At 37.5% G+C, this 26,386-nt stretch overlaps 1 protein-coding gene across 4 annotated transcripts in view; it reads left to right on the top strand.

Moving 5' to 3' along the window:
• The window catches only part of METTL8 (methyltransferase 8, tRNA N3-cytidine), a 118,399-nt gene that overhangs the window by 19,309 nt on the left and 72,704 nt on the right, over nucleotides 1–26,386 (top strand). For all 4 annotated transcript variants that reach the window (XR_002325438.2, XM_020990956.2, XM_020990954.2 and 1 more), the window contains one exon: nucleotides 15,487–15,642. Coding sequence is in view for 3 of the 4 variants with exons in the window: in XM_020990956.2 (XP_020846615.1) it covers nucleotides 15,500–15,642 (143 nt within the window). In the remaining variant the exon portion in view is untranslated. The remainder of the gene's footprint in view (nucleotides 1–15,486; nucleotides 15,643–26,386) is intronic.

A 26,386-nucleotide genomic window follows, 5' to 3' on the forward strand; every position in this document is an offset into this window, starting at 1 on the left:
AAGGGGAGAAAAGGGAGAAAGGGAGAAGAAATAGTTAAAAGTAGCGGGGGGGGCAGGAAGGGGAGTCAATATTTTTAGCTTGTGAGCAAACAATTGGAAAGGTTATTTAGCATGAACAAATTTTCACAGTGCCAGGCTTGGGATCTAGGAATTCCCTCCACCTTAGTTTTGGGCATAGGCCACACATTCATCCATTCTTTCATCTATGATTTTTTTTCTGTTTTTAAATAGAATATCTTATCATCATGGTCACTAGGCCCTTAGTAAAAAAGGGAGAGGGAAGAAGATATCTTATTTTCAGATTGTAGCTCACATAATTTTTCTTCTGTTCCAAAGTAAACAAAACACTTAGGTTAACATAAGATTTAGTCTTAGTTCAGAGAAGTTAAAGACATTTGGCTCAATTCAACACTTTGAGAAGTCTATATGGGTACATATTTCCAAATTTATTATAATCCCTTGGGGCTTATGGTCACAGACATGGACTTTTTTGGTACAACCTAACAGTTGCATTCTTATCATCTATGACTCATTTCTATGATGTCCCATCAATCTTTCACAGAGAAAGAGACTTTCCTCTTGATCTTAGTACATTTCATGAATGCCAGTGTGGACCTAGGGGTATCCGTCTATTATCCTCTGCTTTCACTCCACAAAACCCTACTCTGATATGTTGGGGTGGTGACTCCTGGCTGTGCCAGGAGATTATAAGCTCTGACAGATTGTACTATGCCAAGAAGGCTCTACATATTGACCCATTAAAAGTTGTATCAACTTTCAGCAACCAGCCTAGCTGAGTACAAAGTACACCTGATTATCACTAGTAACTTGGTACCTAGGTAATGATTGTTTGGCCATGAAAAACAAATCAATGTAGCCTCCTAATATAGAGAATTAGATGTGCTATCATGATATCATAAAGACACCCTCAGTGCTTGAAAATTGTCCATCTTGATATCGTCCTTTTTATCACAAGATACATTCACTCATGAGCAAAGCCTCTGAAGGATTTACATACAAAGGCTTCTGTTTCCTCCACTGACTTTTTCTTTCTTCTTTTTTTGTTTCCTTTCTTCTCTTAAATCAGTGTGTCATCCTATGTTAGGAAGATTGAAAAGGAGTTGGTTAGAGGATGCTATTGCTGTTTGGGGTTGGCATATGGGTCATCCCTAAAACCTATCACCACTTCTCTTCCATAAGAGAAGTTTTACCATCTTGGTATTTCAGTATTTGTCTATAGTATTTGCCTTCTGGCACAAGGCATTTTAAAAATTGCAAATGAAATAGGGCAGGAATTTGATAATTCCCATTTCAAAGACCCATGTTTATCTCATATATTCTTTCAGCAAAAGGGATTCTTTTGTCAGACCCAAAGTATCAGTTTTATGAAAACCTGGTTTACAAAGCCAGGTGAAGTTTGCTTTTTTGGTGGCATAAAATCGTCTCAGCTAGAACCTGCAGAATTGACATTTAATTGAATTCTGCCCCTGCTAAACTAATCTTTCAGGGAGAAACAAGCTCCTAGAGCAGGACATGGGAAGGTAAGCTCACAGTGCATCTCACACTTAAGCTCTGAAATGTAAGCTTCAGCCTGTTAGGAGAATTTTTAAAAACAGCCCCTCCACCAGAAAGATTTTTCTCCCCAAAGGGCTGAAAAGTAGGCAGCATAGCTTAGCAGATAGAATGATGGATTTGGGAGCCAGGAAGATCTGAATTCAAGTCATACTACTGATCACACATTGGCTTTATTTCTATGAACAAGTCATTTAACTTCCTTGCGCCTCATTTTTCTCATTTGTTCAGATGGGATAATAATATTTATAGTACCTACCTCAGAGGCATTTGGGGAATCTCAAATTAGTTCATGCGTGTCAAGTGCCTTGTGATTCTTACAGCACTTTCTAAATGTCAGTCATTATTATTGAGTTTCAGCACCAAAATTTTATGATTTTGCACTGAAACAGGTTCTCTAGCTACTAATAATCAAACTTAGTGGTGAAAAAAACCTATGAATACTCTTTGGCTTTTCATAAAGAAGGCCTTGCCCCCTCCAGCCGTTCTGGAAAGCAGTTTGGAACTGTCCAGAAAGTTACCAAACTGCATGTTCCCTTTGACCCAGTTATATAATCACTAGACCTATACCCCAAAGAAGTCAAAGAAAAAGGAAAAGGATTAACATGTGCAAACATTTGTAGCAGGTCTTTTTGTGGTAGCCAAAAATTGAAAACTAAGTGCACCTTCCTATTAGAATGACTAAGTTATAGCACAGAAATATAATGGCACAGTATTATAGTGCTATAAGAAGTGATGAAATGGACAGTTTCATATGAAACTAGGAAGACTTCTGTGAACTGAAGCAGAGCAGAAGCAGGACAATAATTTACAATGATATCATTATACAGAAAAACAATTTTGAAAGACTTAAGAACTCTGGTCAGTACAGTGCTATAGACGTGAATCCAACAGAATGATTCTAGAAGCAAGCCATTCAGTTGCTATAGAGATGATATGAGGTGGGGAGGACAGGTGAGGAAAAGTTGTTTGGAGGAGGAAACATTAATTTAAAAAAAAATGTAAAACCAAAAGACGTAAGTGTTTTAAAAGAATACCTTGCTCCACCTTATAGCAATTATTTCCTTGAATCTAAGAGCAGGTAAAGAGAAGGAATCAAGATAAGCAAGACATTTATGTAGCACATTTAGTGCCTTAGACTTACAGTTCAGCACCTACAATTTATGGTTATCATTAAAACAAAATTAGGCTAGTACAAGGATGAACATTTCTAGTTCCTGAGCTTTGACTTATTCACATAAACCACGCACCTGCATAAATTGGTAATAGTCCTTTACCAGTCTAATTATCTTGGTTCATCTTTTCAAGGTCATCCAGAATAATGGAACCCTATAGAAAATGTCCAAAAGGCTTTAACTGTTTAGCTATATGATGGTATGATTTAGACACTTGTTAACCTTTTTTTTTTTTTTAACATTCAGCATGAAACTTGAGAAAAGAATGCCGAGGAGCTAGAGGACCTGAATTCAAGTTCCTGTTTTGTGTGACCTTTTACAAGCAAATTATTTAACCTTTCTGGCCTCAGTCTCCTTGTAAAAGGGAAGCTGGATTAGATGACCTCAGAGGTCCCTTAACATCTCTACGTCTGTGACACTAAAATACTCAAATATGAGAGTTCCTTGAGAGCAGAGGCTGCCTTTGCCTTTTTTTGTATCTCTGGTTCTTTTTAGTTCCATGAACGTAGTAGGTGCTTGACAAAGGTTTATTGACTAATTTATTTTTTTTTCATCTGTATTTTGGATGAAATGTTGGAAATTTAAAAACTGATTTCTGTTTGAGCCCCCTATTTTTTCTTCACATGGAAATTTAAGAATAAAATTTCTAAATCTTTCCTTAGACTAAGTAGGAAAAATAACTGGAAAAATGTGTTACCAGTAGGTTCCTGTTTGTTTAATCATGATGCCAGGACTCATTGCTGACCCAGTGAAGAGCTGTCCAGCAGAGGGGGCACAGTGCTCCATGGAAAATTTAGTTCCAGGGCTTGGTTGACTGGTAGCTGAGTCATTTGTTTCAAATGACTGATAAGTATTATAAATACAAGTACTCTAAAAATAATGGCCAACTTTCCTGTTAGAGGATAGCCCAGAGATTTTTGGACTAAACCTGTGATTTTGCTGGTTATAGGGAACTGCTGGTGATGAAGTTTTCTGCCCCTATGTAGATCTGCACCTGTCTTGCAGAGTTTTAGGGTGCACTAAGAAGTAAAATGACTTGTTCTAGATCACACAGCCAGTATGTATTAAAGAGTGAACTCCACTGAGGTCTTGATTCCAGAGCCAGCACTGTACCCTCTATACCATGCTGTTTCTCTGTAACCTAATTACTATACAGAAAAAAAAAGGATAATGTGACATCATATAGCATGGTCAGAGACTAGGGCTTCTTGGATAATTTATTTTACAAGATAATTGCATATTGGGTCAAATTTTCCTCAGTTTTTCATACTTATTCCCTTTTTTCCACCTTTGTGTTCTATTATCTGGCTCCTTCCCCCATTTCTTCTTCTCATTGCTAACCTTTACCATCATCCTTGATCTTCTTGGTTACTTTCATTATCATTTTAGCTCTTAGGAAGTTTTCCTTATATTGAGCTGAATTTGGTCACATTAAAACCTCCACCTATATGTTCTAGTTTCCACAGATTCTTTCAGAAGACCTGAAAAGTCTTTGAGTTTTCAGGTTGGTAACTGAGCCAGTCACAGCTTCACATCTTTCAAATTTGTGTCTGGTTTCTTTTGGGGGCAGCTCTCCCCAACTTTCACCAGTCATTTTTTAGGTTTACATAGGGGTTAGACTATTTAGAGTAACTTGTTTGGTTTCTGGTTTACTGATGTTTTCTTCCATGTGAGGGGGTATTCACCAAAAAAAATTAATCCTCATGGATTAAATTCCATCATTTTATAGCATCACTAGCATTGCCTTTTACTTTTCTTTCCCTTTCCCCCTCATTCCTTCTTCTCTATCACAAATTCTTCTAGTTTTAGCTGATTGTGTGGAATTTTTAGTTTTGATTGTTTTTGTTTGCCATCATTTAATTTTAATAGAATATAACTGTGCCTCATTATCTTTGCACTGCTTCTTTTTTCTTTGGGAGTAATTGTAGCTCTAAATCTATTGCGCATGAGAATGGGTTGGAAGAGTTTGCCATTCCAGTAGGAAAGCCTCCCTGAAATACTTTGGAATTCAAAGAGAATCTTTAAAAAACAATACTGGAATATTTCACTGAAGCTGTGTGATCTCATCAAAATAGATTGTAACTCATTTCTGCCTTCTCCTTTATAACTCTCATCTATATTCTCCCATATATATATATATATCTTCCTTTTGCTCTTATCACACTTGGGTATTAGTAAAGCCCTTGGGCTATCCATTATTCTTTGCACTTTCTCCATAGATTTCTTCTTTGATGCATCATTTTGTTATGAAAGTGACCCTGGGTTCTAAGGCTGCGCCAAAGGGAAGTGTGAGCTTTGCCGGGCTAGAAAGCCTTTATGTCCTGCCTTATCATCAACCTAGATCTGCTTTCCAAGGTCTAAAGAACAGACAGGCGAATCATCAGCAGGATGGCCATTAGGGATGAAATCTTTGGCCTTGGCAACTTGTTAAAAAAAAAAAAGAAATGTCTCCTAATATAATTAAGACTTAAAGTGCTGTCATAATGTTGTAAATAAAATTGGATTCTGATTTCTGATTAGGTGATAAATGGTTCTTTTCAAGGTAAAAAAAAATACTACCTGATCAAATCCATATTCGAGTTGGCATAATGTAAACTTACAAAATATGCAGTGTTTATTTGGAGTACTTTGTAAGAATTAGAAAAAGAACTTTTTATGCTTTTCTTATTCTGTACACCCACACATTGGAAAATTTAAAGAGAAACCTTAAATTGTTGAAGGAGTTCATCCCCACAAATTCACACACTGTGTTATTTAATATTATAATTTTCTTAATAATCAGAAGCTGACATGGTTTCATTTGCTAATATTCTTGCTGCAGATGATTATAATTATTTGGTATACAAATAAATGGTTTACTTTTTATGGATATCACAATAAAATAGGGGCAGCTAGGTGTCACAGTGGATAGAATGCTGGCCCTGGAATCAGGAGGACCTGAATTCAAATGTGTCCTCAGACACTTATTAGCTGTGTGACCCTGGGCAAGTCACTTAACCCTCTTTGTCTCAGTTCTTCATCTGTAAAATGAGCTAGAGAAGGAAATGGTAAACTACTCCGGTGTCTTTGCCAAGAAGACACCAAAAGGGTGGGACCCAACTGAAATGACTCAACAGCAACAAACAATAAAATATCGGTATGATAGAAGATAGAGGGTCATTCATATCACCAACAGTGAATAAAAAAGTGATAAGAATCCTTAAGAATAGCATCAGAAAGCCCAAAGGCTAGGATGAGTCTAGACTTACAAATAATACTAAATATAATGAGTTTTATAGGATTTTTTGGTGAAGTTACTTGGATAAAGTGGAATGATAATAGTCAATATTTATGTAGCTGTTCCTTTAAGATTTTCAAAGTGATTTAAATATGTAAACTCATATGACCCTCCCAACAATCTCTTGAAGTAAGTGCTGACAGTCCTATTATTCCCATTTTATAGGTAAGGAACCTGAGGTTCCGAGAGGTTGATCAGCTTGCTCAGTCATGCAACTGGGAAGTGTCAAAGGTGGGATTTGAACCCTTGCTCGTCATTAGTCTACTCAGTTTGATCAGAATCAGTTACCTCCATTGAAAGTAGTTATTATGACAAATATAAAATGCGGTTGAGTTGATAAAAGACTTCCTTTCATTGTGCTAGTCATACTTCCTGTTTTCTTTCCATTAACCTTGTGAAAATGGCTAGCATTCCACGGGTACTTTTGGTAGAAGTGATAACCAGCCTGTTTATAGCTGAATTGTGACTACCCCCACCATTGCAGATGAGTTTAGGTCCTTATAGAAAGAAGTACCACCTTGTGGTGGCTTCTCTTCTCTGAACCAGGCTGTAGTTTAGTCCACCAGGCAGTCTCTCACAGTGGTCTGCAAGAGCAGATGCTAAACATGAGAGTTTAATTTTGTAGATATGGAGTGTGATGGGGACTGATCAAAGTGCTTTGCAAATGCTTGTTGTGATTATTACTGTTGTGCTCTTCTCGCTAATAAGCTAATTTCTGCCCTGAAATTATAATCATCCAAAGAAAGATTAAAACAAGATGTGAGTGAGTTGCCCAAGCTGTTTGCTTTACAGATGGCCACCATCAGAAAGCTCTGAAGTTGCCAGGGTTAATTGAAGCTTCAGTTTGTGCTTCAGAGTGTGCTGGATTACCTAAGTGTTTCTACCTGTCAGCTTTCAGCATCCTGAAAAGTACCAACAAGAACACTTTACTTTACTCTCATTAATGCCAGGATCTCCTAGGAGCTCAAAGTGCTTGGTGCAGATCGATACAAATGATGATATCTTTTTTGCAGGAAGGTTGCAGAGGTAAAAGACTGCCTCACTAATCTACTTTAAGTTACCCCGAGGAACCAGGAAACATTGAAGTAGAAGTTCATATTTAAACGAGGAATAGAATTCTCATGTATGATTAAACAGCAGGTCCTTTTCCTAGAGTTTCAGCAAGGGAATCCTTTGGGATGCTTAGATACGGCATTTGTAGAGTCAAGTAAGCAGAAGCAGCAAAATATTATCTACAATTAAGGAAGCTAAGCTCTGACCAGTCTTGGTTCTGGAGAACAGATGATAAGAAAGACCATCTTCCTTAGGATATAAGTGGGGGACTGCAGGAACTGAATGTTATATGTAGGGGCAGCTAGGTGTTGAAATAGATAGAGCATCAGGCCTGGAGTCACGAAGACCTGAGTTAAAATCTAGCCTCAGACACATACTAGCTGTGTGTCCCTGGACAAGTCACTTAACTCTGTTTACCTCAGTTTCCACTCTGTAAAATGAGCTAGAGAAGGAAACGGCAAACCACTCCAGTATCTTCGCCAAGAAAACCCTAAATGAGGTCAGAAAGAACCAGAAGTGACTGAAATGACTACAGAACAATAACAATAACAAAAATAGCTGTCTTTGATTAATTTTTTCTTTGTTACCTGGGAAAGTTTCAGTGCTGGTTGGGACAGGGAGCAGGGATACATTCAGAAATGACTATGATGTAAAGACAAAACACACCAATAAAACTTATTTAAAAACCAACCAATCCAGCTATAACATTGTCATGTTGGTTATTTCAGACTCACAAAACCAGCAGTCCAGTTTATGTAATACCTGCTTCTCTCTGGTGTCCACCTCACATATATATAGGAGCTCAGGAGGCAAAATTAGTATTAAGATTTAAAAAAAAACCACAAGGAAAATGAAAGCCTTTGTCTTTGTCTCTCCCTTACTGCAGCCATGTTAAAGTAGTAAGCATGTGAATGAATGAGAATGTTGATACTTCTACGTGGCCCAGATGAAGAGAAAAGACCTTTGGTCTTTGCTCATATCTTATGATTTGGTTCCTGGAAACAATCTTCAGGGAAACAGAGTGTCTGTGGTTCATGTGGTTCACCAGAGGGAAGGCTCTTTTTGACTTCTTGCAGGCTTATAACCCGTGGGACAGATGCCTTTTGCACTGTGGTTGAATAGTTGAAATGAGAATAATAGAGTTAGGAAGGAGAAGGCAGGGAAAGCCTCCTGGGCCCTCTTAAAATTGAGCCTAGCTATTGTGTTACTCAAGGTTCATGTGGGCTTTTGCTTTAAGCAAAGATATATAAAAATATAGTTTACGTGAAAGATTAAACTTGGGAATGATACTTTACTTTACAGAAGTATACTTCACGTTACAGGAGACTATCAAGTGGTATTCTTTTAAAGATCAGATTTCCCTAAAGTATTTTAAATAGCTGTCTGAAAAAATTAAATTTTTACCTGTTTTAGAAATATATCTGTTATGAAAAGTGGGATGCTTTTTCTCTTGGTAAGGCCACAGGGTGGTTCACTAAGTTTTGCTGTAGAAGAAAGAATACCCAAGCTAGCCTGAGGGTAGGTACATCACCCAAACACTCCTACCCTCTTCTCCTTACATTTCTCCATGCCAATGGAAAAATCAGTGGTGGTAATGGGCATGTATCAGGGAAACAGGTAGATTGAAAAAAGTAATTCATTACACTGTTCTGTGTAGGCCACACCCTTTTTTGAGTGGGGGTCTGGGGAAGCAAATTGAGGTTAAGTGACTTGCCCTGAGTCACACAGCTAGTAAATATCTGAGGCTGGATTTAAGCTCAGGTCCTCCTGACTCTGGGGCTGGTGCTCTATCCACTGAACCACCTAGCTGTCCCCACATACTGTCTTTTAATTTAATTTAATATTTTATTATCCTCCAATTACATGTAAAAACAATTTTGACATCCTTTTCTTTTAAATTTTGAGTTCCAATTTCTCTCCCTCCTCCCTTCCCGTCTCTCTCCACCCCCAAACCCCCTATTGAGAAGGCAAGGTTATACATGTGTAGTCATTGAAAACATATTTCCCTATAAGTCATGTTGTGAAGGAAAACACACATACACCAAAAAAACAAAAACAAAACCCACCCCCCCGAAAAAAAACACACACAAGAAAGAAGGTAAAGAAAAAGTATGCTTCAGTCTTCATTCAGATGCCATCAGTTCTTTCTCTGAAGATAATGGCATTTTTCATCTTAAGTCCTTCATAATTGTCTTGGGTCACTGTATTGCTGAGAATGGCTGTTATTCACAATTGTTCATCATATAATATTGCTGTTACTGTATACTATATTTAATGTTCTCTTGGTTCTGCTCATTTCACTTTGCATCAGTTTATGTCAGTCTTTCCAGGTTTTCTGAAAGTATCTTGCTTGTCATTTCTTATAGCGTAATAAATAGCATTCCATTATAATCATATTCAACAACTTGTCCAGGCATTTCTCAATTGATGGACATCCCCTCAATCTCCAGTTCTTTTCCCCCAGAAAAGAGCTGCTATAAATATTTTGTGCATGTATGTCATTTTCCTTTTTATTTTTTAACTCTTTGGAATATAGACTTAGTATTGCTGGGTCAAAGGATATGCATGGTTTTATAGCTCTTTGGGCATAGTTCTAAATTGTTCTACAGAATGGTTGAATCATTATACAACTTCACCAACAGTGCTTTAGTATCTTAATTCTCCTGCATCCCCTCCAACATTTGTCATTTTTCTTTTCTGTCATATTAGCCTATCTGATAGGTATGGGGTGGTAGCTCAGAGTTATTTTAATTTTCATTTCTTTAATAAATAGTGATTTAGAGCATTTTTGTATGACTTGATAGCTTTGATTACTTCATCTGAAAACTTCCTATCCATACCCTTTGACCATTTATAAATTGAGGAATGACTTTTATTTCTATAAATTTGACTCAGTTTTCTATATATTTGAGAAATAAGGTCTTTATCAGAGAAACTTGCTGTATAAAATTTTTTCCACAGTTATGATTAATAACTATGTATTTCCCTCCATTCTGTTTCCCCTCTGTTTATCCTGTTCTCTCTCCTTTTACTGTAACCATTCTCAAAAGTGTTTTGCTTCTGACTTTTACCTCCCCTAATTTGCCCTCCCTTCTATCAGTCTTCTCCCCTGCCCCCTTCTCTTATGACCTTCCACTCCTCCTTTTCTGTATCATGGGATAGATTTCTACACCCAGCTGAATGTGTATGTTATTCCCTCTTTGAGACAGTTCAAATGAGAGTAAGATTCACATGTTCCCCCCCCCACTTCCCCCATCTTTTCCTCCACTGTAAAAGCTCTTTCCAGACTCTTTTATGATAGATAATTTACCGCATTCTATTTCTCCCTTTCCCTTTCTCTCAGTGCATTCTTCTTTCTCATCCCTTAATTTTTTTTAGACAGTCATCCCATTGTATTCAATCCACATCCATTCCCTGTATCTATGTATACTCTTTCTGACAGCTCTAATAATGAGAAAGTTTTTAGAAGTTACAAGTATCATTTTCCCATGTAGGAATGTAAATAGTTTAACCTTATTGGATAGCTTATGGTTTCTCTTTCCTTTTTTATGCTTCTCTTGAGTCTTGTATTTGAAAGTCAGATTTTTTATTCAGCTCTGGTCTTTTCATCAGGATTGCTTGAAAATCTTCTATTTCATTGAATTTTTCCCTCTGAAGGATTATACTCAGTTTTGTTGGCTGGTGATTCTTGGTTGTAATCCTAGCTCTTTTGCCCTTCAGAATATTACATATTCCAAATCCTCTGATTCTTTAATGTAGAAACTGCTAAATCTTGTGTTATTCTGACTGTGGCTCTGTGATATTTGAATTGTTTCTTTTTGGCTGCTTGTAATATTTTTTCCTTGACCTGGGAACTGTGAAATTTAGTTTTCATTTTGGGATCTCTTTCAGGAAGTGATTGGTGGATTCTTTCAGTTTCTATTTTCCCCTCTGGTTCTAGAATATCAGGACAGTTTTCCTTGATAATTTCTTGAAAGATGATGTTTAGCTTTTTTTTTTTTGGTGGGTTTTGCTGCTTCAGAATTTGTTTTGGGGCATTATTTAAAGTTGTTTGGAGGGGTTTTGGAGAGAGCTCAGGAGAGCCTTTTCTCTGACATCTTGGCTCTGCCCCATATTGTTCCCTCTTTAACCCATTTCAAATCCACACTGCCTTTTATAGAATTGTCCTCACTCTTGTGTGTTCTCAAAGAGGTAAGCAGCCAGTGACCAGGCTAGTTAATCCCTCTGCATATGAAATATGCACTATACCCTATGTATTACAATAGAATCTTAATCAGTTTTGTTGATGATGCTGCTGTTGTGTAGCTGATACCTGTAGCAGGTAAGAGTCATGGGCAGATTTGGGTTCCTTGGTGATGTGTTTGAGGCACAGGTATCACCAGCCCTGGGTCATTGTTGAGGGAAGTGATGTGGAAGTGTTCTTTATATTTTATTTTGACCATGGTAGAACTTTTAAGGAGAGGGCCACTTTAGAATGCTAAAATGAGGCTGTTCGCTTGTGGATAAGGAGGAGTAATGCTGCCAGAACACACAGAATGTAACTTGAAGCAAATGTGGCTGACATCTTGACTGCTAGAAGACAACATAGGCGTTTTGCAACAAGACAGTGTGCAGCAAACAGAGATGTAGTAGCTCAGTCTGAGCCAAACCATTTGCAACCTACCAAGCAGCGAAACAGAAACACAAACAACTTAAAACACTGTGTGGGGTATCCTGAGCTTCTTTGTCCCAAGATTTCTGAGTCCCTAGATGTCTCTTCTCACTCTTCTCTGACTTTGTGCAAGCCGAAAATCAATGCTGGCAATTAAAAGGTAGCTGCCTACACTTTTGGCTTCCTTCCTTCCTTAGCTTGCCCCTGTCTGAGGCTTATCCCTCTAATGACCATTACTGTCTAACCCCAGTTTATGCAGAGGAATATGTCCCTGAAAAACACGAAACAAGAGGCCTTGTCTGCCAGAGAATTGGGAGAGAAAGATTTGCAAACAAGATTAAAGTTTGTCGTATCATAAAAAGTATGCTACCCTAATGTAATTAATTGCTAATTTTAATAAAACCTTTGTTCACAAATTAGAGAATGCCAGGATGTTGACCCAGTTATATGGGTGGGACAAGGGTCTAGGGTTAGGGTGAGAGAATGCCAAAGATATACTTTACCTACCAAAATTTGTTCACAGTAACCTGCTGGCTGTTCTGCCTGCCACGAGTCTCTCCCCACTCCAGTCCATCCTTCACTTAGCTGCCAAAGTGATCTTCCAAAAGTGTAGGTCTGACCATGTCATCCTTCGGCTTCTCACTCAGAAAACTCCAATGACTCCCTATCACTTCCAGGATCAAATATAAAATCCCTGGCATTCAAAGCTCTTTATAATCGGCTCCCCTCCCCATCTATAGTCTTCTTTCACTTTATATGGCTCCACATACTCTGTCATCCAGGGACACTGGCCTCTTGGCTGTTCCTCACACAAGACAGTCCATTTTCCATGGTGGTTCTTCATGCCTAGAATTCTCTTCTTCATCTTCTCTACTTCTTAGCATTCTTCAGTTCCCAGCTAAAATCCTCCCTTCTACTGGATACCTTTCCCATTCCTCCTTAATGTCAGTATCTTTGTAATTATCTTTAATTTATCCTGTATATATTTCTCCCCCATTAGATTCTAAACTCCTTGAGATCAGGGACTGTCGTTTGCCTTTCTTTGTATCTCCAGCACTTTGTACAATACCCAGCAGACACATAATAAATGTTTATTGACTGACTTTGTTGTCCCCACCCCACCCCCGCCCCAGATCAGATGGGAAATTATTTTCTTCCTTTGGAAAATGGGGCTCAAGACTGGAGCAAGGCCATGTAAAATGAATGTTCACAAGTCAAAAGATGTGGGTTCGAATCTAGGCTCTGCCACTTATTAGCTACATGACCTTGAACAAATCATTTAACTTCTCTGAATCTTACTTTCCTTAACTGTAAAATGAAGGTGGTTGGTCTAGGTGGTTTCCAAGATCCCTTCCAGCTCTAATATTTTGTTGTTTTTGGTAATACATTTTTAATCTGTTTCCATCCCCCCTCTCACTGTTCATTTCACTGGAGGGCAACGGTCAGAGAGTCAACCTAAAAAAAATTAGGTATCTCTTGATAGCCTGTGTGGAAGCCCCTTTATGGGAAAATTCACAACAAAATATCAGTTGTTTAGTTTATATTTCTGAGCTGTCGGTGAGTAATTTTTGATTGCTTTCTGCTGACAAAAGTGCTGTGTAGTGGGCATCCTTGCTTCCAAACAGCTTGCTGCCTAGTTGGAGAAAGGACCTAAACCATACCCATAAAAAGATAATTTAACAATGGGGAAAGCATGTGGTGGGTGCCAAATTAATGTTGTAGGCCACAGTGCTAGAACTACAAGTATTTGCATGGATCAAGTAGAAAAAGGTTTTTTTCAAGCTGGGGATTAGTTAAGACTTTTTCCTCTCCTAAATTTAAGGGGGTGGGGCAGGGAGAGGAGTAGTCCAGCAAGGAAGTGACTCCTTTTGGATGTGTTCTTGAAGTACACAATGGCTAGACTGGTTCCGGCTCCTTCTTTCCCCAGTTCTCTGCTGCAAAGGATATAGGTCAATTATAGCGGGAAAGATAACATATAATAAGAAAGTGTGTGCATGTATTCCCTCTATGTCTCTGTCTGTCTCCGACTCCTTTCCCTCTCTCTGCCTCTCCCCATATATATGAGTATGTATACACCTGAGGGCATATGGCTGATTTAAGAATTGAAATTTCCCTTTAATTTGGCCATCCTGGATTGAAAGGGTTTGCTTCTGTGCACATACTGAAGCAATTTGCCTCTCTAGGTGCATTCTGTTTGTCCTATTCAGCACGCAGGAGGTTTTGGAATACATTTTGATATAGAGAGCCCTTAAAAATAATTGTGCAGATAGGGTTTTGGCCATCATATGTAAGCTGTGGAAGGAGAGAAAGAACAAAGATACATCAGGGTAAAGGTAGAAATAGGTGGAGCTTTCCATTCCCCTTCCTTCCTAAGGAGAGTTTGCATTAAGTAGAATAAGAAAAACCAAAAGCAGAATCATCTTCATTAGCTACTGAATGTTTCATTTCTTATCATTATTAGTCACATTTGAATAGAGTCATAACATTTTTTTTAGTAACCTCAATGTATTATTAAAAAAAAAGAGGAGAGACTAGAATTATGTGTTTAGAAGCACTATTAAATGTTTTTGAGATTTTCCTATTCAATCTAGAATTTTTACTCCTTAAGCACATTGAGTTTTAGTAAGGTGAAGAAATGCATATAGTAAATGTTATTTTAGTGCCTAATCAGGCTCTAGAATAGTCTGGTGTATATTTTGTATACATACCTTTTAGCATCTCCATTTCCCGTTGACAGCTTATAGCGTTAGGCAGGGATTCTGCTGCAATGAATGAGTGATCGGTGTGAAATGCTCAGCAGAGGTGGATTTCTGCTAAAGATAGTGAGCTCTTCTGAGCAGCCTTTCAGATCTGGGTATTTTAATTTCAGAGAGATGCTTGCCAATATGAAATTAAGATGGCGCTGCGGACCCACTATACTTGGAATTGTTTTTCTACGAGTGGGTATTGATCTACTGCTCCTCTCACTAGGTTCCCCTTTGCTTATATTTGTAAGATATTTGGCTAGGACACAGGTTGTGGTTATATATACTAGTCTGTATAGTGAAAAAAAAATTAACCAGAAAATAGATAAAACTAAAAACTCATACTATTCTATCTTAATATACAGCATTTGTTATATTGGACATTCTCTTCATCATTCAGCTCAGGCTGGGGAATAAAACCAAATACATTGGCTTTCCAATTTACCATGACTATGTTTAGTGTTTCAGCCCTGATGCAGAGGAAATATTTCTCAGAAATATATTTGCCTGGAATTTTTATAACAAAGTTTACATGCATATAAAAGCTCACTTAAAATATTTTTAATAAGTGAAATCTAAATGTTGGGTTCATACTTCTTGGTTATGTTCTTTATTTTAATAAAATAAGTAGCCAGCCAAGCCTAGTAAAGGGTATGAGCCCATGTCATGCCCTCCCTATCTTCTTGTTCCCTATTTCAACTTGAGTGACTGTGAAGGAGAGAAGCAGTGATGCTTTTCTTCATCCCCTGAAGTGTTTTTTCAGTATCCCCATTGTATATTTCTTTTCTTTTATTATATCTTTATAATCTTTATATATAATTTATTATATATTTAAATTTATTTTGCATATTATTTACATATTTATTACATATAAACATGTGTTTATATTTTATGTTATATATTTATTACATATAAATATGTTTATTATATATTATATATATTAGCTCAGGAACTGTTGTTATTGCTTCCTCTATGCAGCATTTAACAAATAATGAATCACTTGTAACTTCCCAGGTGTCCAATTAAAATGAATGCAATTCAGAGACTTTTGGCTTCCCATCTAAGGAAAAGAAAGATACCAGTAAGGTTTCAAAGCAGCGATCGGCCAACTGTGCCTCTTGGATCACGAATTTTAACAGACCCAGCCAAAGTTTATGAACACAACATGTGGTAAGTGGTTATTTAAGTTTGATGTTACTGGTGGTGTTAAAAATTAATTGTAGTCTTCTTGTTTTCATGTGATGGGAGCCAATGCCAGGGGAATGACTCACCAAATAACATCATTTAGAAACCAAGGCCAAAAGTTTTCAGTGAATGTGTGACCTTGGGCAAATCACTTCCTTTTTCTTTGCCTCAGTTTCATTATCTGTAAAATGGGGATAGTAATAGTACCTACCTCCCAGGGTTGCTGTAAGAATCAAATGAGATAATAATTGTAAAGTAACAGTGCTTTGCACATAGTAAGCATTGCATATATGTTATTATGTATTATTATGTGTTATTATTATGTATATATGTAATTATTATGAATATAAAGGCAAGGTTAGTTCCCGTGGATTCTGCCCTTTATAGGCAAGATTCCCTTACGGGCAAGATTAGTAAAGTAGAATTTTTCAAGTATCCTTAACAGCTTTAGGGGTATGAGGATTTATTCCTGTCATTCATATTCCTGTCTTGTTAGCGCTATACTTGCTTTCGCTCACTTACCTACCTAATGGACCATTAGCGTTCATCCCAGTTAGGCAGCCCCAGTGTTAACTCCTCCTTATCCTTCTTTCCTGTATCAGTGAATATTGATTAAACCCCTACTTTGTACAAAACATCATATTAGGACGGTAAGTGATTAAAAAAAAGATATTGTTTCTGCTGTTAGGAAACTTATGTTCTAATTCAGAACATATCGCATACATTTAAAATAGACGTCTGGCAATACAAAGCAGGAAATACCAAGTGCTGAAAGTAACAATAAATGCAGTGAATTCAAAGGATGACGTATATCTCTGGAAGGGACCTCAGAGGCCATCTAGTTCAACCCCGCCTCACTTTTCAGGTGAGAAAACTGAGACCTTAGGAGGCTAAGTGACTTGTCTAAAGTCTCCCAGATAATAGTGGAGGCTGGGTTTGAACCCATGTCCTCTTAATCCAAAGGCAGTGCTGTTTCTACTGCATCTTTCTGTTTCCCCACAGGAGGAAGAGAACTCCCATCTGTGGGAAGACTTGGATAGGTAGGGATAAGGGAAAAGGGTGTTCCAAGAAGGAGAAATGGAGTGAGCCAAAGCATGAAAATGAGAAAGCCTAAGGTATATTGGGCAAACGATGTGTGAGTCATTGTGACTGGATTAGAACATCTATACAGGGAAATAGAAAGAGGTCTAAGTTATTTGGGTCAGCTGTCAACCTTGTATACCAGGCTAAGATGTTTGAAGTTTATCTTATAGGCAACCAGGAGTTATTGAAGGTTTGTGAACAGGGAAATGACGTGGTGAAAACAGTATTTTAGGAAAATAAATCTGGTCCTGGTGTGCAGGATTGATGAGACCCTCAGTTTCATCTCTGTAAAATGGGGATAATCAGACCCCTACTACCTAGTTCTCAGAGTCATTTGACACTCAAGAGAGATAATGTGTGTCGAGATCTTTGCAGATTTTAAAATGTGATAGAAATATAAGTATTGGTAGAGGGAGATTCCTTCTCTAGGGAGTTTCCTACCTATGCCAGTGAAATTACAAGACCAGTCGCTATGCCTCTATGAATAACATATGAATCAGTTATTGTAACGTGGAGTGAATTCAGGAAGGGCAGTCAGTTTTTGGAAGACATCTGGTTTAAAGTATGGTGAGTTTGAATTGGCACAAGAACATTCTAAGTGTAGTCCACTAAGTATTGGGAAATTTGAAATTGAGAGTCAGGAAAGAGGTCAAGTTGGAAATCGATGTTTGAATATAAATAAATAGTTTTGCCTGGTACAGCTAATGTAGCCTCTACTTAAAACACCTAGGTATTTAAGGAATAGAGGCATCTAAAGGTCAGTGAATAGAGTACCTGACCTGTAGACAGGAAGACCTGATTCAAATTCAGCCCTAGACATTTACTGCTATGTGACTTTAGGTAAGTTACTTAACTTCTGTTTGCCTCAGTTTCCTCAACTGTAAAATGGAGATATTAGCACTTATCTCTCAGGATTGTACTGAAAATCAAATAAGATAATCATTGTTAAATGCTGAGCATAGTACCTGGCACATAGCAAGTGCTATATGTGTTATCTATTGTTTTTGATGTTGTTATTGTTAATGTTATCATTATTGGCCCATCTTCTTCTCCTTTAGAGCACATTTGAAGTTAATCTGAAAACTGTTTTGTGGTCAGTTTCTACGGGTATGTTTATGCACACTAGACATGTTTGACTCTCAGTCCAGGATTTTATCTGCAAGGTCTGGCTTTCTCTTTCATTTATCTTTTAGACATAAGGGTGCTATTTCTTTGTTTACTAATTTAGCTCTCCCATCTCCTTTTCTAAACCATTTCCTTCATATTTCTAGTGAAATATAATGCGGGCAGTATTTTTCCTCAATTCAATAACAGTGGCTTACTCTTTTAAATTTTTTTTTCAAAAAGTTCATTTTTATCACAAGCTTAATCATTAACAAATGCATGTTTTAATATACAAAGAAACAAAAGAGAGGCTTGCATGTGAAACTGTAAATGTTTTGGTACAGTTTTAAAAATATATATTAAACAAAGTTATTGTCCTGTATTTATCTCATTTTTTTTCTTGGATTTATCTAATTAAAAAATTTTATATTGATAACTTATTGTTACTTCACCTTCCTTTCCCATTTTATCCCTCCCCCTCTTACACCCAGTGAGCCATTCCTTATAATGAAGAACAAAAATAAAAAGGGGGGGGAAATGTCAGTGAAACTAGCTTCAGATCAGCCAAATCCGACATTATATGCAGTGAATAATTGCTTACATTACAGAGTACCTTGTAATCTGTCCCTTATTTAAAAAAAAAAAAGGAAAGAAAACTGTCCTTTTATTTATTTTCCAGTACCCAAAGGAAGACTTTTTTTCCTCTTCAGAGAACTTGAATAGATACCTCTGTATTAGAAAACAAGCGAATAAGCCTACTATTAATGATATTAAATGATCACTTAGTATCCTTATTGGATACTGACAGAAAAAATATGGCCATTTTATGACATTTTGGAGGCACAGCCCAAAGCTTTGTTCCGCTTAAGGAACTTATGCAGTTACTTCTAATGATTCATCATTCCACGACTGCGCTTGTATTAAGAAAGTACATTATGTGACAGCGTTTTAGAGGGAGGCCAGTGGGGGCCTGCTTTGCTGCTACAGTATAGTTTTCCTTTGTGTGTGTGTGCCAGTTTTAAATATTAATCTACCACTTGTGTTAGGAGGCCATTCTGGAATCTAAATAAAGATCAGATGTCAGGTTTTTTTCCCTGGTCTAGAGTGGTGATTGAATTGAAATACCATGTGTGACAGAGAAGAAAAAGAAATTATATACCAACTAAAGAGGTTATATGCAAGAATTATATAGTAGAATATTTCTTATATAAATTAACTGAACTAAATATTTAGCATCTGAAACAAAAGGTACTGTGTTATATGCAGTGGCAGATAGAAAGATAAATAAGACATGGTCACTGCCAGTAAGACATTGGAAAAGTGAGACATATACATGAAAAAAATAACTACTATATAAGACACTATACAAGAGCCCAGTCAGTGGTATTGTAGAGGACAGACGTCAGTGTAGGTGGAAATAGCAGTAAGACTCACAGAGGAAGTGGAATTTAAGCCTGGCCTTGAAGAATGACAGAATTAGAAAGTACAAGGTTTGTTCTTGGGGGACAGAGTGAATAAACCAGCTTGGCTGGAGCAGAGAGTTCATCTCATGGAGATGTATAGATGGAACTTGGAAAGATAGATTATGAAGAACCTTGTATGTCCTCTGATTATGAAGGACCTTGAATGTCAGCCTAACACGATACTTGGACTTCATCTGGTACCGGCAGTGGAAATCCATGGACATTTTACAAGGCTAAGGGATGATTTTTTGAAAGCAGTGTTTTAGTAAAATTAATATGAAAAGATTTAGTACCATACCAATCAAACTGCCAAGAGGTTCCTTTGTAGAACTAGAGAAATAATCACAGAACACATTAGGTAAAAAAAAGATCCAAAATCTCAGGGGAAACAATTTTTTTTTAGATGTAAGAATGATGGAGAATCTAGAATTACCAGACCTCATATATTATAAAACAGCAATCATGAAACTATTTGGTACTGGTTAAAAAAATTGAAAAGTTGATCATTGGAACAGATGGGTAAACAAGGTCAAGAAGCAGCCAAACACAGTAACCTCATGTTCCATAAAGCCAGGAATACAGAACTCCCAGGGCAGAGATTCTCTATTGATAAAAGGTGCTAGGGAAACTGGAAAACTGTTTGCAGAAATTAGATTTTGTCTGATACCGTATGCCAAGAGATAAGGCCCAAAGGGATAAGCATTGTAAATTCTTATTTGTTATGAAAGATCATCTTATTTAAAAATTAGAGGTACCATTAGAGGAAGGAGGTACCATTCAGATTAATGTTGGGGGATAGGGTTGATAATAAAATATAAAATAGATAATTTTATTGTATAAAATTATGTTTTTGCATAAGCAAAATCAGTAAGGCTAGTTGGGGAAAAAAATGTTTCACATTTCATATCACTTATCTCTGATAAAGATCAGATAGCCAAGATACATACAGATTTTATTCAAATATATAAGACCCAGAGCCATTTCCAATATAAGCACATAGTTTTTAAGAGAAGTGTAAGCTATGAAAAACTACATGAAAGAATGTTCCAAATCAATAATAATAGGGAGAAATGCAAATTGAAACAACAGGGAATTGCATTTGATAGTGGTAAAAGTGAAGTTACATGCTTATTCTCTTTTTTCTTTCTCTCTCTTTTTTTTTTTTGCGAGGCAATTGGTGTCAAGTGACTTGCCCAGGGTCACACAGCTAGTAAGTGTCATGTTCCTGAGGTCACATTTGAACTCAGGTCTTCCTGATTCCAAGGCTGGAGCTGTATCCACTCCGCCACCTAGCTGCCCTGACATGCTTATTCTCCAGGGCCCTTGAGTACCTAGGAGTACCCAGGATAATCTCAGTTTTTGTTCTCTTACTAGCTGTGTGTCCTTGGACAAGTCATTTAACCTAGTTTACCTCATTTCCTCCCCTATAAAATGAGCTGGGGAAGGAAATGGCAAACCACTCCACTATCTTTGCCAAGAAAACTCCAAATGGGGGCATAAAGGGTTGGTCACAACTGAAACTACAGACGAAAACATAGTGTGCTCAACTCTGAGCTGAAGTGCAGTAAGGGATGCAAGAGAAGAATAAGACATGATCCTTGCCCTTAGAGAGTTTACACTGTAGCTGAGACACTATCCTAAAACAGGAATAGTGACCGAAAAAAAATGAGCATAAGGCTATTTTAATGCTATCAGTAGCTTTCTGCAAGCTAAAATATAATAGAGAAGAACTCTGTATAAAATTAATAATGCAGGGGCAGCTGGGTGGCACAGTGGATAGAGCACTGGCGCTGGAGTCAGGAGGACGAAATCCAGCCTTAGACCAAACACCTGACACTTACTAGCTGTGTGACCCTGGGCAAGTCACTTAACCCCAATTGCCTAACCAAAAAAAAAAAAGATTAAATTAAATTAATAACACTAATAATACTAATAATAACTAGCATTTGTAATAACAATAGCTAACATTTGTAGTAAAAATAATAATTGATGAGCATTGTTACAATGCTTTTAAGATTTGCAAAGTGCAATAGAAATATCTCATTTGATCATCACAGCAATCCTGAGAGGTACTTGCTGTTATTTCCCCCATTTTACAAATGATGTAACTGAGGCAGGTAGAGGATTATTACTGGGTTTCGTTTTGTTTTTAATTTGCCCAAGGTGATACAGGTAGTAAACTTGTGAGACTTGATTTGAACTCAGGTCTTCCCGACTCCAGGTCTAGCACTTTATCCACTGTACCAATTAACTGCCACTTAGATTGCATTTTATGTTTGCTAAGCATTTTCTATATATATTAACTCATTTGATCCCTACAGCAACCAAGTGAGTTTGATGCCCTTGTTATCCCTCATCTTATAGAGGAAGAAAGTGAGACTAGGAGAATGACTTAAATGACTTTCCCAGGGTCATAGAGCTAGTTAACGATTAAGGTAGAATTTAAACTTGGGTCTTTCTGACTCCAAATCTAGCACTCTTCATCACCTGTTGTTAATTACAGACAATTCCAAATTAACGATTGGTGGTTGTTATAAAAGTTCATTTGTCAGTCAGTTGTTTAAAACATGAACTATGTTTTTGTATAAAAATTATTCTGATAAGGTGGTCAGATCCCAAAAGCCTATTTACTCAATAACATTGTTGAACTAATATTATGGAATCTAGTTGCCGCTTGTTTCTACGTAGAATTTTCTTTTGAAACTCCAGTTAGGTGTACTAGGAATACATCTTCTACCCTTCACCGACATGTTCTGCCACCGGATGCCCTCTTCCCTTGCTTCAAATCCAGCACTCTTGCCACTGTACCACAACAACATAGCTATTTATCCATATGGGTCATTGATAGGTAGGGTACTTGTAACTAAGAGAATGCACATACTAAGATAACAATAATAAAAAATACATTTACATAGTACTTAAGTGCTGCAGTCAATATGCCAGCAAATTTGGAAAAATCAGTGGTGGCCACTGGATTGGAAAACATCAGTTTATGTCCCAACCCTAAAGGCAGTTCCAAGGAATGTTCATATTACCAAACAGTTGCGCTCATTTCACATACCAGTAAAGTTATGCTTAATATTCTGCAAACTCTGCTTCAGCAATATGTGAACCAAGAATTATCAGAAGAGCAGGCTAACTTAAAAGAGGCAGAGGAACTAGAGACCAAATTGCCAACATTCACTGGATTATGGAGAAAGCAAGGGAGTTAGTTCTCGAAAAAATCTGCTTTTGCTTTGTTGTCTACGCTAAAGCCTTTGACTCTGTGAATCACAACAAAATGGGACAAGTCTTCAAAAAGATGGGAGTACCAGATCATCTTACTCAGGAGACAAGTAAGTGGGCCAAGAAGCAACAGTTAGAACCAAACATGGAACAACTGATTGGTTTAAGATGAGGAAAGGAGTATGAGAAGGCTAAATATTGTTCCTTGTATTTATTTAACTTATATGCAGAGTATATCATGTGAAATGCCAGGCTGGATGAATCAAAAGCCAGAATTAAGGTTGCCAGGAGAAATATCAACAATCTCAGATATGCAGATGATACCATTCTGATGGCAGAAAGTGAAAAGGAATTAAGAAGTCTCTTGATGAGGGTGAAAGAGAAGAATATAAAAGATTACTTGAAGCTTAATTTCAAAAAAACTAAGATCTTGGCAACTGGTCCCATCACTTCTTGGCAAATAGAGGGAGAAGAAATGGAAGCAGTGTCAGATTTTGTATTTTGGGACTTAAAGATCACTGCAGAGGGCAACTGTAGCCACAAAATTAAAAGACATTTGTTCCTTATAAGGAAAGCTATGGCAAATTTGTACAGCATACTGAAAGGCAGAGATACCACCTTGCTGACAAAGGTCTGTATGGTCAAAGCTATGGTTTTTCATGTAGCAGTGTATGGCTGTGAGAGTTGAATTGCTTTTAAGGAAAGCTGAATGCTACAGAATCGATGCTTTCAAATTGTGGTGCTGGAGAAGACTTTTGAGAGTCCCTTGGACAGCAAGGAGATCCAATCTGTCAGTCTTTAAGGAAATTAATTCAGGCTTTTCACTGGAAGGTCAAATACTGAAGCTGAAGCTTAACTATTTTGGACACGAGAAGATGGGACTTACTGGAAAATACTGTGATGTTGGGAAAGATTGAAGGCGAAAGGAAAATGAGGTGGCAGAGGATGAGATGGATAGATAGTGTCATGGAAACAATGAACATGAACTCGGACAAACTTTGGGAGATGGAGGATAAAGGGGCCTGGTATGCTGTGGTCCATGGGATCACAGAGAGTCAGACACGACTGAATGACTAAATGACAATATACTTTGAGGTTTTGTAAAGTGCTTTCTATATGTTAACTCATTTGATCCCTGTGAGGTAAGTGCTATTATTATCCTCATTTTTACAGATGAGGAAACTGAGGTAGGTGAAGGTTAAGTTACTCACCTAGGGACACACAGCTAGTAAGTGCCGTAGGCAGGATTTGAACTCAAGTCTTCTTGATTCCAAGTTTGTGCTCTGTCCATTTTGCCACCTAACTGCTCCTATTCGTTAGAGATACAAACAAAGTTTATAGGAGTATAAATGGACAACAAGTTAACTATGAAAAGGAGAAGTTGATTAATGTATCAGAGAGGCAACTGGGTGGCACAATGAATAGACCACAGCGCCTGGATTCAGGAAGACCTGAGTTCAGTTCTAGCCTCAGACACGCATTAGCTGTGTGACCTTGGGCAAGTCACTTCACTCTGTTTGCCTCTATTTTCTCATCTGTCAAATGAACTGGAGAAGGAAATGGTAAACCAGTCCAGTATCTTTGCCAAGAAAACCCCAAAGGGGGTCATGAAGGGTCAGACATGACTGAAACAACTGAACAACAGCAACAAGTGTGTTAGTCGCCTGGATTCCTGTTATACCCGGGGGGGGGTGCAAGCTTAAAATGCTTTATGACTCCTGATTACACCCTGTTTTGAGATTTACTATTCCAGTTTTGCTGATGAGCAGATTGAGGCAGAGGCTTACCTGCAGTCACATTGCAAATTATAAGAGATCTTGCTTTGATTTAGAATATACTTAATGATCTTGTAGCACTACAGAATCTTCAGGCCAAATGTTAATCAAATTATTAGAACTTTAGAGGACTTAGGATTCTTGAAACCAGTAAACTTCCTTCTGTCTGACATGAATATTTTATGACATTGATATTTAATTTACTAGTCACCTGATACAGTTGTCAGACCTCTCCTTGACATTTGTTGAAGAGTGAATCTAGGCAAGAACCCATTTTTAAGCTTAATAGAGAGTATGGGAAGGACAGTGTTTGGTCCAGGTAGTTTACACTAGATATCTGTAGTTTGCATCTGCTTATTAAAATAAATACTAATGTAAGCACCAAGCAGAGAAGTTTTTTTAAAAAAAGATTTGTATTATTATCTTTGGTTTTTTTAGTATTACCATAATTTACTCCAACATTCTTCTCTCTTTCCCTTGCAGAGAGCCATCCTATATAACAGTATTTTTTAAGACAAAAAAAAAGAAAAGAAAAAAATCAGTGTAATTGATCAATATGTTGAAAAAGCCTGCAGATATAGGCAATGTACTTTTGGACCTCTCTGTTGGGCAAAGGGTTGAAGTAGGGGTATCTTCTTGTGTGTTCTTCGTCAAGCCATGCATACAACAGTGTTTTTAGCCTTTCTAAAACATCAAAACACAGGATTATCTAAAGCAATCCTGTATTGCTTACTATTCCAATTAAATTTCTGCTGCATTTGGGCTAAAAGTAAAGCCAAACCCATTCTGTAAGTAAAAGTATACCTTTATATTATCAACTTAAGCATAATTTACAGTGTGCTCCTTTTTATGGTGAATAGTTGGAAAATGAAGTGCTCTAATTAGCTAAAAGTTGCAGTTCAATTTAACAAATAAATAAGAACTTATTTCTAATCTCTGTCTCCTCTCTATTCCATCCTTCACATTCAGCCAAAATATTCTTTAAGATGTATAGGTCTCCAGTCATTTCTTCCTCACTCAAAAATCTTTAACAGCTCCCTAATTGTTTTCAGTCATGTCCAACTCTTCATGACCTGACTTGGGGTTTTCTTGGCAGATACTAGAGTGTTTTACCATTTTTTTTTCCAGCTTATTTTACAGATGAGGAAACTGAGGCAAACAGGGTTAAATGACTTGCCTAGGGTCTCATAACTAGTAAGTATCTGAGGTCAGATTTGATCTTATGAAGATGAGTCTTCCTGACTCCAGGCCTGGCACTCTATCTACTGTGCCACCTAGCTGTCCATCTCCCTGATATCTATAGTATTAAATAGCTTGTTCTTTAAGGCCTTCCACAATGTGATTTACCTGCTTTTCTAGCTTCCATACTGTTCTTCTTTTTTTGTGCCATATTGTAGCCAAACTAGACTGACAGCTTTAGTCTCATTCTGTTCTCTCTAGCTCCATGGAGTCCTAAAGTCCATCTCTCTATGCCTGGAGTATACTTGCTCCACTTTTCTGTTTGTTGAAGTTCTTCTTGGCCTAGTTTAGGTGCCCCCTTTTCCATGAGAAATGGGCAGGTAGGTGGTGCATTGTATAGAGTCTGTGCCTAGAGTCAGGAAGACCAGAGTTCAAATCTGCCATAAGACACTTACTAGTTATATGACCCTGGCCAAGTCACTTAACCCTGTTGTCTCAGTTTTCTCATCTGTAAAATGAGCTGGGAAAGGAAATGGCAAATCACTCTGGTATCTTTGCCAAGAAAACCCCAAATGGGGTCACAAAGAGTTACTACTACTGAACAACAACAAACTTCTATAAGGCTTTCTTGACCGCCCCCCCCCCAGCTGAAGGTGATCTTTCCCTCCTCAAATTTTCATAAAGTACTTTGTATGTATCTCTTCTTTGTCTGCCTCATATTCTGGATTGTCATCCTTGCTTCTTTATTGTCTCATTGTCATGTTTGATTCTGAGCTTCTTTGCCTCTTTGTAAAAGATGCAACCAGATGGCCTAGTAGAGAGCTTGCTACGTAAAAGGCACTTAACAAATGTTTGTTGGATCAGACTGCACACAAAACACCTTGCTCAGCCCCGGGGATG

This window comes from Phascolarctos cinereus, unplaced genomic scaffold, assembly GCF_003287225.1.
Source record: "Phascolarctos cinereus isolate Bilbo 61053 unplaced genomic scaffold, phaCin_HiC Scaffold_726;HRSCAF=1367, whole genome shotgun sequence".
NCBI classification, from domain to species: Eukaryota; Metazoa; Chordata; class Mammalia; order Diprotodontia; family Phascolarctidae; genus Phascolarctos; species Phascolarctos cinereus.